Source organism: Arvicola amphibius, chromosome 1 (assembly GCF_903992535.2).
Source record: "Arvicola amphibius chromosome 1, mArvAmp1.2, whole genome shotgun sequence".
NCBI lineage: Eukaryota > Metazoa > Chordata > Mammalia > Rodentia > Cricetidae > Arvicola > Arvicola amphibius.
The window spans coordinates 117,544,642-117,562,340 of record NC_052047.1 but is presented as its reverse complement, the minus strand read 5'-3'; the positions used below and the strand labels follow the sequence as shown (position 1 = coordinate 117,562,340).

At 39.6% G+C, this 17,699-nt stretch overlaps 1 protein-coding gene across 10 annotated transcripts in view; it reads left to right on the top strand.

Annotated features, from left to right (window-relative positions):
• Sox6 (SRY-box transcription factor 6) overlaps positions 1 to 17,699 on the top strand; it is a 371,593-nt gene that overhangs the window by 251,999 nt on the left and 101,895 nt on the right. For 8 of the 10 annotated variants that reach the window (XM_038332186.1, XM_038332161.1, XM_038332179.1 and 5 more), the window contains 2 exons: positions 6,357 to 6,436; positions 7,836 to 7,958. In XM_038332186.1, the coding sequence (XP_038188114.1) occupies positions 6,357 to 6,436; positions 7,836 to 7,958 (203 nt within the window). The remainder of the gene's footprint in view (positions 1 to 6,356; positions 6,437 to 7,835; positions 7,959 to 17,699) is intronic. The other 2 variants (XM_038332208.2, XM_038332201.2) reach the window with 1 other exon arrangement.

The following is a 17,699-nucleotide window of genomic DNA, read 5'->3' as shown; positions in this document are numbered from 1 at the left end:
ACTTCTTTCATTAAAAAATATCCACTGACAAATGAAGATTGTTCGTATTTATGGTGTCCCCCATGGTGTATGTTTTAGTACATAGATAGATTATATAATGTTCAACCGGGTAAGCCTACCAATATCCTCAAACATTTGTAATTTTGTTTTCATGCTGGAACACTTAAAGTCCTTTCTCCCTTCTTGAAATACTTACTTCCTCTTTATTGTGACCTGTAGTCATCGTGCTGGGCAGTGGGATGCTGGGGCTTGTTTCTCCCAACTGCATCTTAGTACTTATTGATCAAACTGTCCTCATACTTTCTTCCCTTTGGGTTCCCATGATTCTATGACAATTGCTATTCTACCTCCAATTTCTATGAGATCTACTGACTTTAAATTTCTCCATATGGACAGGAGCATGCAATCCTTGTCCTGTGCTTTGGCTTGTTTCTCTTAACACAATGGCCAGTTCCGTGCATGTTAACACAAATGACACACTTTATCCTTTTATGGCTAAATAGTGCTCCATGTGTGTGTCCACATTTTCCCCCATTTTTTTCAGTTGGTGGACACTTAGGCAATTTTATGGCTTCATTATTTATTTCAACAGCATTTTATAGTTTTCAAGGTGTAACTCTTTCCATCTCTTTAGTTAGATTTATACCCAGGTGTTAAATTCTTTTAGGCAGGTTTATAAATGGAATTTCTTTCTTAATTTCCTTTTGGCTTATTTATATTTACTCTTGGCATAAATAACTAAATTGAGAATTTTTCTGTTAATTCTAATACGTGTATATGGTGTATTATATATACATATACACATATATATGAATTTGTGTGTGTATTCCAAAATATATTATTTTTTACTTTTCTTACTAGTTTGAATGTTTTTCCATCTTTTTATTGTGCAGTAGTACTGGATGGAGCTTTTAAGACAGTGATGACTTGCACCAGTGAGATGGGTATTGTTGTCTGGTTCCTGGTGTCTCAGGGGAAGCTTTTAGTTTCTTGCCATTGAGTACAGTGTTAGCTGGGTATCTTTAACTAACTTTTGGTCATTATGAATTTTTTCTTTTACTCAGAGCTTTAGAGTCCTCGTCATAGAATGGTTAAGTATGTTTTTTATATAATTTTGAGATGATCATGCAGGACTCCCATACACACCTTTGTTCTATTATGTAATGCATTTAATTGATTTGCTTAGATGGAACTACCTTATAATTTCTGGGATAAATTCTACTTGTTATGGCAAATAATACTTCCAATATTCTGTTGGCTTGAATTTGCTCATGTTTTCTTAAGGATACTGCATTTACATTCATAAAGAGTATTGGTTTTAAATTTTCTTTTCCCGTGACATATTTACCTGTCATCAAGCTATTTGAGGCCTTATAGAATAGAGAAGAACTATTCTCTTTTATTTTTTGGGAGAGTTCATAAAGGAGGTATAAATGCTTATTCAGCATTTGACAGAATGCTGAGGAGCCCTTCTAGTCCAGTCATTTCTTTGTTGGGGTTTTGATCACTAATTCAATTCTTTGTTTGTTATAGATCTGTTGAGATTTCCCATTTGAGCTTAAGTAGTTAGGTAATTTTTGTGTTTTCTGTTTCTTCTGAGTTGTTTAATTGGCTGACATACAATGCTTACAGTTGTTAGCTGATTTTTCTTTTATTGCATACCATTTGTTGCCAAGATAACCCCATGTGTGTGCGTAATCTCATTAATTTTTATAACTACCCTAAGATATAAGTGGAGATAAGTGGTGTTCTATTTTATTAAATGAAAAGAATAAAATAAAAATTTTAAGTGTTAATTAAATTTTCTGGGGCTTCACATCTCAAAAACAATGGTTTTAGCACTCAGGCCAAAGTTCTCCAGATGGGTATCTCATACTCTTGGGAGAATAATCTAAATGGATATGATTTTAAGGAACTTTTAATCTTTTTGTTTAAATAATAATTTTGAGTGAGTTTACCAAAACAACATCTTACAAAGCCAGCCATTGCTCTTTCAGACTATTTCAAAGTAGGGGTGTATCACCAACATTGGAACATAGATTAATGCAATCCATATATCTAGAATGAAAACATTTCTGCAATGCTCCCACCAGTGCCTCTATTTTTAGTGTGAGTGGTGAGATCCAGCAAGAAGATATACTCACCGGTGTAGCCCAACCTGTGAGAACATCAGGGTTTATTTCCTGTATCTTCTCATGTACAGAGCTTCTGTCACAGATGAGCCCTAACTAGACATGAGCTCTGAGTTGTCATCTGAGTTGACTTCTTATGGGGATGGTTTGTATCTGTTCATTCGGATTCACTTACTTAACTGCCATGAAGAAAATGCCACGAATTTCACATGGTTGGCCAAGGGTCTAAGATGCAGCCACAAAATAAGAGATAGGATAAATATGGTCCATGAGTTTTAGCTTTTTAAGAGGCATGCAGAACAATATATGTGATAGTAAAATGAATAAGTAAAACCAAGCAAAAAAATCTTTTCACTTGTACTAGTACTTGATGAATAGAAGAGGAATTTAGCAGGAGAAATGAGAATATGCTGGTTTCAGAAATGCATATCCTAATGTTTTCTATTTTTGTGTGCCCTGAACAAAGTGAAAGTAGTGTGTTAGAGCTTTAAATACATTACTTATTGCCTGCAAACCTTTGCCACAGTGCAGCGTCATGCAGGGGTAAGTCTGGACCTGCTATATCTTCTCAGAGGACCAAGAGATGATGTGCAAAAGTGACACATTTGGCCAGGCGGTGGTGGCACACGCCTTTAATCCCAGCACTTGGGAGGCAGAGGCAGGTGGATCTCTGAGTTTGAGGCCAGCCTGGTCTACAAGAGCTAGTTCCAGGACAGGCTCTAGAAACTACAGGAAAACCCTGTCTCGAAAAACCAAAAAAAAAAAAAAAAAAGAAGAAGAAAAAAAAAGTGACACATTCAAGTCTGCATTAGAAACTTTTGTATAGTGACAAGAACAGTGGTACCCCATGAAAGTATGGTCCATAGGTTTGTCAATTTCCTGTGATGCCACCATAATAATTTGTGGAGTTAGGGATGTGTAACATACTGGTCTTCTGGGTAAGAGGGTGGAAAATGAAATAGGACACTTTATTCTGTTCCTGAAGAATCTGAGTCCCCACTCCTAGTTCTAATTTTTTCTTTTTCCCTTCTACTCTTCCCAAGTCTCAAAATGACTTTTACAATGTGTTAATGTCTATGATTTAGAAATCTAAGAGTCTACAACTCTCCCAACCCCTTGCCTCTCTGAAGAATGGAAATAGACGGACGGGATTTTGCTGTGAGCTTTTGACTGTGTTTTTCTGATTTTTAAAATGACTCCTTTTAGAAAGTAGGATTTATATATGAAATGTACCCACTAAAAATATTCTCAAGGTGTCTAGTGTGTTTCAGGTTCTTGGGATAAGTTCGCCTCCTCTAGTGATTAATTAAATGCACTAAGGTTTGGGCTTATCTCAGTGTCTCTGTAAATTTAAGAATTTACTCTCTCTCTCTCTGTCTCTCTCTCTCTCTCTGTCTGTCTCTGTCTCTGTCTCTCTCTCTCTCTATCTCTCTCTCTCTATCTCTCTCGCTCCTCTTGGGACTCTTGGTGTGGAGGGAATGCCAAAGGAATGCTGCCTGTTTTGATGAATGAGTTCAGTGCCAGCCACATTTATTTGGGTCTCAATTCTGTTTTGTGCTCGCTCTACAAGCATAGCAAGATGGTCAGAAGATGGACTTATAGAGTGACCACTGCGTTTGAGATTGGTGTTTGGGGACTGTCTTTTTAGACTTGAGGTAACAAGGGCCAGATTACAGTCATGTCTAAAGTGAACCTGTTCCAACAAGCTGCCTCTTTCTTTGTACAAATTTAAAAAGAATGGTCCTCATGCAAACATTTCACATCCAGAAACAAATTTGGAAAAAAAAAATTGCTGCAACATGTTGGCTGATTCCCTGCCAAGTCAGCCACTGCAAACTTCCCTTGATCGACTTTTACAAAGAACATTAGAGTGTGTAGAAGGAAGTGTGTGACTTTATCACAAACTAAACTTGTATTGTCCTAAAATCCCCCTTCCCGTTACATTTTTTTTCTTCTATGGTTTACCCTCATCCCCCTTCCCTGCCTTTATGCTTCCCTCCCTCTTTTAACCATCCTTGGTGATATACTCCATTGCTCTAATGTATTCATTTTGACTTTTAGTACTGATACAATGATGGGTTCTGGAGAAATAGCTTTCTGAAGATCTATTCAGATATGCAGATTCAAACCCGCAGAAAGGTTAAAAATATTTTGAAAATATGCTTGTCAACAGTGGAAAGAAAGCTGTTTGTAGCCAGCAGGTGAGCTGGAGAGTACTACAGGGTGTGGTAGAGATAGTCATAAATTAACTGGCAAGCCAGAAACCATGTAAAAAGCCGACTATTTCACGGCACAGTGGCATGACAGCTATGGAGAAGGAGTGCCCTGGGGAATTCTTTCAGAGTTTGATTTTTTAAAATATGTTTGACATGAAAAATGTTTTAGTACAAATAAAGCCACTGGTATTAAACTCCCAGGGAGGGGGTTGTGGTGTGGAGTTGCATGAATAATGCATGACATTTAAAGAAAGAACGGCTTTAAAATGTTTGGGGAGGAGGTCTGTGTTGATGGGTGGAATAGTTATTTTTTCCCTCTATTTTTGAAACATCATTAATTCAGTATCATTTGTGTTTTTTTTTAAAGAAGCTCATAAGATATCCACCAAAAGGAAAAAAAAAATCATTTGACTTAGATCAAGATATTCTTTCTTCAGATAATTTAGTTTAAATATCAAGACGATCAGTAGACTTATTTAAGCATAAAGTGATAGTCATTTGCTATAAAAATAATTTTGCCTAGTTATCTTTTTTAAAAAGCTCATAGAGTAGGACAGACTCAAATCAACCTCATGGAAGGGGAGAAACAAGGTCAGATATTTTGAACATTACTCCATAGGAGACCAGCACAATGTGGCGTTAGCGGGTGCACTGCAGCAGCACCCCGTTTGCAATCAGAAGCCAATTGTTACTGAACTGTGCACAGGCACACACTGTGCTCAATGGTCTGATGAGGTATTATGGATATGACGCAAAGAGACTGTGCAGATCAGAAGCTAACAATTTGTTAAAAGTGAAAGCGACTTTAACATTTACATTGGGCCAGCTGAGTAGCACTTTACATGGCAAGCAGGAGGAGTTCCAAGGAACCGGGGGTACCAGGCAAGCTGCAGGTGTTCGCGCCCATGCAGACAGAAAAACAAGAGGTTCTCTTGCTTTCTGGTTGACAGCTTCAGTGCCTGGAATTCTTCCTGCAATGTCTCTTCATTACTGCATTCCGTGTTCAGTGTGGAAAAGTTCATGCAAAACAGCATGATTATTAGACATGTCAAAGATGTGTGGGGAACAGCCTATTAAAATATAGCCTAGAGATAGCACATAACACTGACTTTCAATAAGTAACTGGAGCCAGAGTGCTACTACATTAAGTCATTGATATTGTGGGATTTATCCACAAATATTAATTTTTAGTTCACTTAACGCCATTCCAATATGTCTCTCATCCCTTTCTCTTGGCTCTTTGGGGTTCTGGTCATGGCCTGTGTTCTCAGGTGACAGGAGGTGTTTCGATCTCCTGTGTAGGTGTTGGCGTGGTCTTGAAACACTCACTCCCAGGTCTTCAGTGCAGACAGTCCATGCAAAATGTGTAGTTATTTAATTATCATCACTAAAAAGGATTCTACACTAGGCTGCCCTACTCTAGTACTGGAGGTTAACCCGAATGGCACAGATTTCCACTGTCAGGAAGGTGCCAGCATTTCACAAAGTGCCAGCAGGTAAGATTAGCCATATCAAAGAGGATGTTTTTCTAATCATGTTATTTACTTTTCATGAAATAAAGCTTAGCATTATGGTCAGTCACTAGCAAATAATCTTTTTTGGACTCTAAGACTACACTTTACCTACCAAGCTCAAACTTTGTTTCTTCTAAGAGAAAAACCTCTTTTCACAGTGTGCTGAGCATCAGCCTGGCTTTAAGATTTTTTTTTTGACTCTTAAAAAAATGATGTATTACAAGATTTGTAGTGGAGCGAACATGCTTGAATTGCACATTTAATTTTTTTCAACATCACATTCATGTTTTGCCAGTTTGCCTACCAGCTATCTGTTAACAAAAAGTTCCAAGGCGGCAGCGCAAGCCTGTGCCCAGCTAAGCCTTTTGTTTCTGCAGATGTTTGGGCTTAGGGCAATGTTGTAAAGCTCAGGCGAGCCAAGGACCATGTTTATACTTGTCTGCTGCAATTCCCCGTGCATTGTCTAAACCTGTGCGCATTGTTCTTTCCGACAGGTGATAACTACCCCGTACAGTTCATTCCGTCAACAATGGCAGCTGCTGCTGCTTCTGGACTCAGCCCTTTACAGCTCCAGGTGAGTGCCAGGAGGTGAAAAGAATGTGGGAGAAGGGCCACTGCTTTAGTGGAAACCTGCAAGCCAGCTGTATCTTAAATAATGGCCCGAAAGTTAAATCATGTTTTAATCAGAGTCCAGAGAATTAACACCTTATGTACTTAGTGCACTGGAAATGGAAGAGAAAAGGGCCAGTTCCAGCCGTCTTTAAAGGAACCCTGATGTCACAGTTTGGTACTGTGTGCTCTCTTTTAGAAAGTTAACAGTTTCACATTAAGGCTAGTCATTGAATGTGTTAGCCTTTTCCTTATCAGTGTTTCCTCTGCGTTTCCATTATGCACAAATATACAGATTAGCTTGTCCACTGTCAGTTTTAGACCAGAGACATTGCTAGGCCTTTTCCTCCTCGGAGCTCATGGAATAAGGAGCCATTATTCTGAGTTGCTTTGACTGTTGAGCAAAATATAGAAACACTGTTCCCGAGAGTGTAATGTGACATTGTTCTCACCAGGGCTAAAGGTCTAGGCATGAAACCCAACTTAGTTTTGGGTCAGCATCTTTTGTTTATCAAACTAGTCATTTTTGGAGGCTGACCAAAAAATTATTTGCACCTTATATTCTTCATAGTAAAATGAAGTATTTTGAATAGGCCTGGGTGGCCTTTACACACTTTTAACAACCCCACTAGAGCCATAAATTGACTTTAAATATGAATATATTTAGTGGTAAAAACAAAGAGTCAAAGTTTTAGCATTTGATTAGTTAGAAATACATGATAAGTTAAATTTCCACACAGTTCGAAGTTCCTTAAAGACAGTCTTTGTTTGATTTTATTTGAGCTTCCCTTTTGAGTCTCGGGAGGAGCTTCTGGACAGATAGGGTTTTGTGTAGCCTGTGAGATGTGACCATAAACACAGGCCACTGCCATAACAACGATGAAAACAAACAAACCCCAAACACCTCAGACATTTTCAGTTGGGGCAGGAGGAAGAATTTTTGCAACACTGGATAAGTTTCTGTGACAAGCCTCACCTTGGCAGCATAAAATTGTCCTGACAAGAGGTGCCTGGGACAGGGGCCTCTTGGCAGCAGGATGTCCTGCTCCTTCTCTTTACAGTCATTTGCCTTACACTCCCAACAGTGGACTCCCGGGGAAGGTCTAAAAGGGGTCCTCCCATGGGTGACTCTACTCTAGTTCTCCTGGCCCCGCTGTGACTGTGCTGTAGGTGCTCTCTTACCTTAGAGACGGGGGAAGTCCTCTCTGGCTGCTCCTCTGCCCAGTTTCTGTACAACAGAGACTGGGTCTAGGCCTGCGTTCCATCTTTTGATGTGGTCTATACCCTGCATTGAATTCCGTGTTGTCTCATGAGTTCTGACAATATGTTTTGTCTTTTTTTTTTCTGAATATGCCATTAAACAGAAGGGTCATGTCTCCCACCCACAAACTAACCCAAGGCTAAAGGGCATAAGTGACCGTTTTGGCAGGAATTTGGACACCTTTGAACATGGTGGTGGCCACTCTTACAACCACAAACAGATTGAGGTATGAATGCTTCTGTTGGTGCTTCTTTGGGTGGGGGACTGGATGGTTCCAGCATATTCTAGGCCTTTTGAAACGTGACAAACAGCCTGAATGATAAAGCTGATCTCTTTTTCTTCATTCCTAAGGATGCTTTTCTTTTCTTCCTTTTCCTTCAGAAAAAAAGGCAAACCTAACCCAAAGCCCTTAAACTAGTTATGTTTTGCCATGTTTTTGCGAGTGGTTTTAAAGCTGTCTTTCCACACTCCTTCCAATTCTTATGTACGCTGTTGTAATATGTTTAACAAATACTTAAACTTTAAAGATTATTTTCCATTTGACCTTACAGGGCCCTGTAACCTTGATCAACTATGGTTCTGACTGTATAGTTCTACAGCTGAGGGGCTGAGAGATCCAGAGAGTCTACCACAGCTGTTAAATACTATGGGTGTTGGGGTGGCTACCCACAGTTGCTAACCCTGTCTGAGCTGGTTTCCTTAGTTTTCTCTGGCTGAATTTGGGTGCCTGGGCCTGGCTAGGCTCACAAGTTTCTTGGATGCCCTTAAAGTGTTTAACCACTCAGAAAAATGCTCTTTTATATTGTCAGAAATTTATACCCTCTCTGTTCTGTGTCCCTTTAGAAGATGATGTCCTTCTCTGCAAAGGAACTCAGCCCTCCTCTCTCTAGTGCCACACTGGATCCCTCTCCTGTATCAATCATTAGCATCCCTCTCTGGGACTGTCAGATATTGGAGGGCTGCCAGGGAGCTACTGATTTTTAAAAAAATTAAATTTCTGGGTTAGATCAAATACCAGACTTTATATTCTAACCCAGATGAGAACCTTTACCTAATTCTCTCCTCTAAAACCACTCATTGTATCCATGCTCAGCCCTTTGGTCCTGTCAGTGTAGATACATCAGTAATCAATGACTTTTGGTATGATCTCCTCTGCACTTTTCAATCCGCCTGTTTGGAAAATGATGGGTGATCACACCTAAGAAGAAGGAGGACAAGATAAAAGACTACCTTCATATGTCCCAAAGACAAGCTGCAGTACGAGGACTGGGGTTTCCACTCTGCCATGACTAGACTCAGATGGGCACAACACCTGCTGTCTTTTACACAGCCAGAAGAGAGTTCTTTCAAAGGCCTTCTGTTGGCTATAGAAATGCACCATGTCTTTGGGCAGTGTGAAAATCAGCTTGATCCAGAGAACTAAAGAGAGGTGTGTGGAGAGGGAGGGCATCTGTGCGACGGTAGGTTGCAGGGTGACACACTCAAGATACACAGCACAAGAGCTATAAGTGCCTAGGCGATTGGGAAAGCAGGTAACCTTGGCTCACTCTTTGTCTTTCCAAGGTCCTCTCTAGGGATATTGCACTCTGAGCTTCTTCCTTCCTTTAGCTAGGTTTCCGCCAATCTCTCACGTTACCTCATGTTTACCCCCTGATGCTCCCCCTCACAGGCACAAATGCTTGTTGGTCAGATCTGGCTTCTGGAACCCCTGGTGTCACACACAGGGGTACCATAGCTTTCCAGAGTCACAAAGGTGCTGATTGAGAAGCTAGGGAGATGTCACATGTCTGTCACTTTAATTGGGCCAGATAGCACACCCATTCTATGCAAGAGCTTTTATGGCTTTGTAGTTTAAGCATATCTGGTCTGATATTTTATTTGTACTGTGTTCACTTGCCTCCATTAAAAAATTTATTTATTGGGACTGGAGAGATGGCTCAGAGGTTAAGAGCATTGCCTGCTCTTCCAAAGGTCCTGAGTTCAATTCCCAGCAACCACATGGTGGCTCACAACCATCCGTAATGGGGTCTGGTGCCCTCTTCTGGCCTGCAGACATACACACAGAGAGAGTATTGTATACATAATAAATAAATAAATAAATAAATAAATAAATATTTTTTAAAAAAGAATGTGGGGCTGGAGGAGGGACCTTCTAAAAATTTATTTATTTAATTTAAAAATTCCATGATAAGTTGGTTGGCGGTGGTGCACACATTTAATTCCAGTGCTCTGGAGGCAGAGGCAAGTGGATCTCTCTGAGTTCAAGGCCAGCCTGGTCTACAAAGCTAGTTCCAGGACAGCTAGGGCTACTCAAAAAAAAAAAACCTAGTCTTGAAAAAAGAAAGTTAATTTATTGTAATGAACTCACAAATAAAAACATCACATAGCTGGCTTAAGGAAGCCACTCCCAAACTCCCTGAGACTCGGTGAACTTCACACAGTTACTTTGGCCATTTAAGCTTCAACTAGGGTTTTACACTTTCACTGTTAGCTAAATGTTTATGCACTTATCCACCACAAAAAAGAAGAAATAAGTACCACAGAACTGAAACTAGAAAAACAACTAGTTTATATCCTCTTTCATAGCTCATGTATCCTTTTGCCTGCGTTGTCTTTTCCTTGTTACCCAATATTACCTTTTCTTGGTTTTCCTTCTAAATGTTATACTGTATCCACATTTATAATTGTCTATGTATAGAGGTGTATACCTCATAGATTAAATCTGATTCTGAGAAAGAATATGTGGTTTTACCTTTCTATCAAAAATATTATTTTCCTGCGTGTCCACAAACCTTGATGTTTATTTCTGTGCTGCCCTGGCTGCACTTGTGTGAGAGGCAGGTTTCCTGGGCTTCCTGGCTTGAGCATGGTGTATTTATCAGCATATCTTTAAATACCACAGCAGAGACCTATATCTAAACTGCTGGACAGTACTATTTTAGAACAATATTAGAATATTTAGAGGAAAAACTTAATAACTTTCTTTACTACTTACTGTTACATCACCGCCTCTGTCAGCGGGGGTTTTCTTCCTCTCTCTGACAGGCTAAAATGTCATGGTTCTGTCAGTCATTGGGGTCCTGCTAAGCTGTGACAGTGCCTGGCTCTCTGGGAGGAGCTCGCTAACATACTGGCCCTCAGCCGACGCACGCTCAGGACTCGCTTTCTCTCCCGCTTGACTTTCCTTCAGAAGCTGTCATTTCAAATGACGTCTGCACTTCAGCAGCACTCGCTACACCCTAAAGTCTGAAAGTTTGCATCCAGTGGAGAAAGGCATAAAAACTGAATGACCCTTCTGACATTAGCATATTCCAGTTTGTCTTAAATTAAAGAAGACACTGAAAGCTATTCTGATCTAAGGCCTGATTGTCTCTGCCTCAGGGGCACAATATCAGGAGCGAGGAGGCCAAAGGTGCTATTTTTAGTTAAACAGTTCAGCAGATGGAGGGACGAATGCTCATATATCTGAAGGCTGGGGGGCTTGAATCATTAATTTTGATAATGTATTTAACCCTGGGAACAATCGGAAACTGTAACTCTAAGGTTACAATGCTTTTGACCTTTCCAGAACAGAGGGCACTTTCCACGGTAAACAATATATTATATTGCTACTTACTCCGGGGCTCTCACCGTATACATTTCTGGACCACTTGCCATTTGCTTTCCGTAGCTATGTTAGCACTGGTCCTTAAGTAAGTCAAAAAGAACGTTCAGGAAAGGGGACTAGAATAATGAGGCGGTCATGTAAATATGGCCTTTAAATAGACACGATCTTAGATTCTGTCTGAAGAAAAATACTGTCTCAGAACCTGACTTCTGGATTATATTTTTCATTTAAAAGTGTTTTCAGTGTATTGATGCATTTCATATAGTTACTGTCACTATGATAGATCCTAGGGTAATTTTGCTTTGTTTTGTTTTTAATTGGGAGCAATGTTGTCTCATAGTTGCAGCTTATATTAAACACAATCTGGTCCCATGTGCAAAGTGGTACACCTGCCTCTTGCCTTCTTAGTAAATGACGCGTGCTTCTCTTTGGCGAATCCAGCAGTTAAACACCACACAGCTTAAGAATTTCTAATTAAAATATCTCCACATGTCAGCATATTGGTAATGTATTATTTTAATCCATTTATTTTGTTTATGAAACAGTGACATATGTTTAGATTGTGAAATATATGATCCTTAAAAATCATTTTATTGAAGAAAATTAATTCCTACAGTACTGTGTGGGTAATGTGTTCACTCACCCAGTCAGTCACTGGCAATGCTGCCAGTCTTAATGTAGAGTTGGCTCCCAGCTTCGGCATGCGCAGTCTTGAAACCTCACAGTTCTTTTTCTTATCATTTTTTTCTTCCTTTTTTCTCACTTATGAATTTAAACCTACTCTTCCCCACACGCTGCTGCATATATCTGTTACCCCTTCTAAAATACAATAAATGGTGGGAGTGAATATTTATATAAAAGATTCTGAAGAGCAATGAAAATTAAAACCAGCTAGCTACCTTTTCAAAGTTAGACAGTAATTTGTTTGTCAGTGGGGAGATGCTTGGGTCAGCCCTGAGATAAAGTGACTGTCAGCAGTTATTCCTCCAAGACAAGTAATTTCCCTCAATGCATTGCTGACAGATTGCTCACTTCTCTGAATCACCAGAGGAAACAAACTTAATATTGTCACGGGCAGTTTCTGTCTTCATTAGCCCCCGAGAAGGATTTTCCAGCATTCCAAGTCCACCAAGCTTTAGTTGGAACATATTTTAACGAACTGGTTCTTATAGTGGTAGCATAGGTAGTAGCCTAAATGGAGAAATTGGGTGTGGAAATTCAAAAAATACCAATAGAATTAGGTTTTCACGTTTGTTGGTTATTCTGAGTGGCTTAGGGGGAAAGTCTTGCCAAGTTTACAAAGATGGAAGAGTACATTGAAGGTTTTTCTAAAATGAAAAGGAACACATTTGTTATTTAAACAGCACTGTCAAATTTGGTGTTTCATGTGGAAAAAGAAGCAGTGTCCATTTGTGTGGAAGAGTCTCCATTGCTCATTTAGCTACAGCTTTATCTGTTGGCTGTTGTGTTTAGGGGCTCTCTGGCTGCTGGAACTCTGTCTTCTTTTTGGCAATTGTAAACCAGCCTCATCATGGGGATGGGGAAAGTAGGGCAAGTTAACTTTGCTGGATGGGCTTGAAAGCTAAGACAGAATTATCAGAAAGAGGCAGTACTACCCACCCAGTGGAGAGAATGGGAATTGTTGACTCAGTTTGTCTTGAAGATACCAATCAAGGAGCTGCGCTTTGAGGAGCAATACTTGCCTCTTAATCAACCCACACTCACCCTCTCAGCTTCTTTTCTTGACTTTCAGGGGACACGAAAACTTGAGAGAACCACAGCAGCTGGATCCAATGTGCCTTGAGCTAACAGAATCAGACCCTGAGATCTAGTTCCTACCATGTCTTATTTGCTGTTTACCCAGCACTGTTTCCAAAATACTTTCTTTTGACAGCCTTTCAATAGTGAGAAAAGCATAATATATATTCTCAGGGTTGCCATGAATAGCATACAGGATCATGAAGTAATTACATACTTCCCCAAATGCTGGCAATGAAATAAAATCTTTCTGACATACTAAGTGCCTTAGTTTTAGAGTCGTCTAACAGACAGGACTGCCGGGCACTGAACTCAGATTTGAGCTTTCTTTTCTTTCTTTTTGATGTGAAATCCCTTACATTTCCTGGCATTACATTTAATAAAATGAACAAGTGAATGAATGAATGAATGAATTTTGTATTTGGTGGTATCAGATCTAACCTTCAAAGCCATTCTAAAAAGGTTTGGCCTTTTGCTCTATCTGTAGGGAACATGTAAACAAAGCCTTCATTTCCAGATGACTCTTGAAGAAAACATGCATGTTCTTGGGGATCCTGATGGAGGCTGAGGAAATACAAATAAGTTCAAGGAAGCTGCTAGATACAGAGGCATTCTCCAGTTCTTGGGAATCTGACTAGTTACCATGATTGGCAAAGTAGAAATTTGTACTCTTCCCCAGTAATGAGTAATCAAACATTGAGTGAAAGAGTTTTCTTTTGGATTATTGATTTTTATTTACTTTTAAGGAGGTGCCTGAAGTTGAGAAAGTTGGCTCTTCTCTCATAGATTCTTTACCTTTTGTTGTTATTTGGTTGTTGGGGTATTGAACTATGCCCTCAGAGATAGTTAGTAGAAGTCAGTACACTGAAAATGTAAAACCTGTGCAGTCTTTCTCTACTAATGTGAGGAGCCCCCCATCCCTGCAAGGAGTCACCCACCAGTCACTCCGCAATCAAGAAACTCCGCTATGCAAAAAATTGTCCGCCCTTACTTTTTGGGTGGCTTTTACAATCCATGATTTCAACCATCCATGGGGAGAAAATGTTTTGAAAACTGCATCTCTAATGAATGTGTACAGGTTACACATAATACAATAGAGCAAGTGTTTGCATAGCATTTACATTGTATTAGGTTTTGTACAAGATTTAGGGATAAGCTGAAGAACATAGAAAGATATGTAGAGGTTGCATGAAGGGTCTTGAGCATCCAGAGATTCGGGTATCAAAGGGGTGAGAACAAATCCCCCACTAATACGGAGGTCCTTGCATGTAAGAAGACAGCGACAGGTCTTCCATAATAGCATTGCTATCATTGTTTCACCAAATAAGCTTTGTAGCATCTTGGATTGGTACTATCTACATAAGTCTATACTGGAATTAGAGGCACAGCATGACTGAGAGTGGGTCAGAAAGTTAGAAAGTAAGACATTCTGTGGCAGAAGAGGCCTCCCTCCCTTTCCAATGACAGGACAAGTAAGTACAGTCAGTAGTTGGGAATTTTGTACTGGAAAATGGAGTCACAAGCTTATCTGTCAGGTGACATGAGACTGATCAAGATCAGCACATTTCTTAGTGGTATTTCAAAAAGTGAAGAAGACTGAGAAGCTGGAGGGACGCAGAAATTTCCCTTCTAGACATAACCCAAATGCACTGGAAAACTTCTTTCTCGCTGAGGGCTGGCATGTTGTGGTCAGCCCTCCCGATCTACCTGTCTGCTTTACTCATGGGGACATTTATACGCTACTTGTCTGCAAGTGTGTAAGAGTCCACCCCGTTGTCATTTCCAGGAAGTTTTGTAATACTTCCCTTCTGCATAATTGTCTGAAACCATCTCAGTTTATTTTGGCTAGTCTTGATTATAAGACTTGTGATAATGAGTTATAGTTTTATATGATAGATCGATGGATTGGTAGACATAACTTAATGTTACCATCAGTATTCATTTTCAGTTCACTGTAAACATCTACTCTATGCTGAGTGATACATGTATAAAAATAACCATTGTATGTTCAAATCTTCATAATTGGTGACAGTAGTAGTTAATACATGAAAATTTTGAGAGGAATAAGTACTCTCTTCCTCAAGTCTTATAAACAGACACAATTCCATTATATCAATAAGCAATAATGCAGATATATCTAAAAAATTGCCTTATTTACTAGACTAAAAGGAATGAAAGCTGAGTAAAACTAAATACATTTTCTATGATTTCATCCTCTTCAACAGCTGGTCAGGTGAATATTTAAGCTAGCAATCTCAAGCTCTGCTAGGCTTGTGGAAGAATCCACTTATTATCCTATTTCCTTTAAACTAGCCACAATACCTTTTCCCAACAATTCATGTTGTGACATATAACTTAACCTAGACCATGTTCCTTGGTACCTTGTCAGTATTTCTCCTGGTACTGACCTTGAGCAACATGAAGGAAAACAAAAGTAAAAGACATCTATACGGAGAGCGATTGCTTATGACACATCCTGCATTTGACTGCCTCACCTCCTGCAAGGTGCTAGCATACAGCACTTACTTAGATCCAGTTCAAAACAGAATTCTTCATTATCTAGAAATTCTACTGGGTTATCTACCAGCTATTTACTAATTTACTTATTCATTTCATTTAAGCTAAATAATGAAATAATGCATATACAGTTTAAAAAATCAACCTTGGTACATCTTACTAGTAAGTAGGAAAGGGTGGATCTGAGGGGAGTTGGGGAGGGCGAATATGATAAAAACATGTCATATAAAATTCAACAGGGTTTCCCTGTGTAACCTTGGCTGTCCTGTAACTAGCTCTATAGAACAGGCTGGCCTGGAACTCACAGAGATCCGTCTGCCTTTGCCTCCTGAGTGCTGGGATTAAAGGTGTATGCCATCACCACCCTGCCTAAAAGTCTTAAAAGAACCAATAATAATTAAAATTTTAAATATGCTTGGATATGACAATTAAAATTAATACTTATTAAACTGGTCACAGAGGCATATACTTGTAATCCCAGCACTTTGCAGAACTAGGAGTTTAAGGCCAGCCTTGCCTACATAGCACATTTTAGTCTAGTCAGTGCTGCATGAACCCTGTCTAAAAAATAAAAAAATAAAACCCCACATATTTTATCATTAGAGTTGTATCTAAATATGTCTTCAAGAGAGTTTATAAGTGTTTTATGCTTAGCAAATTTGAAAACTGAAGTGTATGTGTGAAAACAATGGTTTCCAAGGTTTGGGAGAAACAGGTATAGGACTGGACAGAATATGAGAGTTCAGAATAGTGAAAATACTCTGAGACTATGAATTCAGGCTTCGTGGAACTAGAGAGAATGTGGGACAATGAGTGACTTCTATAACTGAGCATGAAAGCTGATGTAGGCTCATCCTCACCACCCCTTCCACTCTGGTGGTGATGTTGATAATGGGGAGACCATGTGCATATAAGGGCTGGGGCATGGAAAATCTCTGTGCCTTCCTAATTTCACAGTCAGACTCAAACTACTTTAAAGCTAATGTCTTAAAAATATTGTAAGGAAACCCAAACATAAGAAATTTAGTTATTTGATTATATGCCATTATTTACCCAGTGCCTGTTGTGTGCCACATACTGTTCTAGAGAGCTTTAAGCTGAGGGCCGTTGTCCTGAGGACTGATTGCCAGTGTCTGGAGACACTTCGCTTTGATGGGCAGAGAGAAATGAGATTACTGTTGCATCAGGCAGGAAGAGCTCACCAGACAGGTAGTCCTGAAGATACTGCAGTACATTCCACAGTCACTGGCATTGGAGGCACATCCTGCCTACACCATCAGTGGTGCTGAGCTTGAGAAAAGCATCCAGATACCAGGAGGTACCAGTGGATGCCAGGAAGCCCCTGCCCTCACTGAGCTTCTTGCGTTCTGCTGGGACAAAGAGAAGATGGAGGAAATCATTGGACCCAGCTATCACTCACCGTGGCAGAAATATCCTTGTCCACCTATCTGCCCATCCAGGCATGGGCAGATGGTTACAAATCAAGACCCATTTGGGTGCTCTGTCCTCAGTTTGCTTTTCTCTGATCCTTAAAACTGAAAGTTTTATACTAGCCAGCCAGTTCTGCTGAGAGCAGCCACAGCTCTCCCAATGGAATTGGGCACAGTATGTGCTTAGCTTTCAATAAGGAGGTGTTAATTTTTACTTCTTCAGCATGTAAATCTATGAGAGTGATATGAATATGGTCATTAGCTTTTACAGGGGAGACTTTTTTCTTAGAGCCAATAGTATGAATGAGACCATTCTTGGCAGAGGATCTGTATCTGGTATATTAAATAAATGATACAAAGGAAACCTGAATTCCTTTCTGATACAAAGCAAACAAAAGCTAGTTATGAACATCATTAAACAGAGTTAGGTGTAATGATGTATGTACATAAAAATATCAAAATGAAACCCATCACTTGCATGCTACTTGTACACTGACAGAATATTGTGATACTATGTATGTGTGCAGGTGTATACATGAATATACTTACATAGTACCTATTTTCTGACTGAAAAAGCAATTTATATTTAGCCTTTGTAAGAAACGTTTTTAACGTTAACACCATGTGTTTAAAGAAGAAATGAAAACTCAGGTGG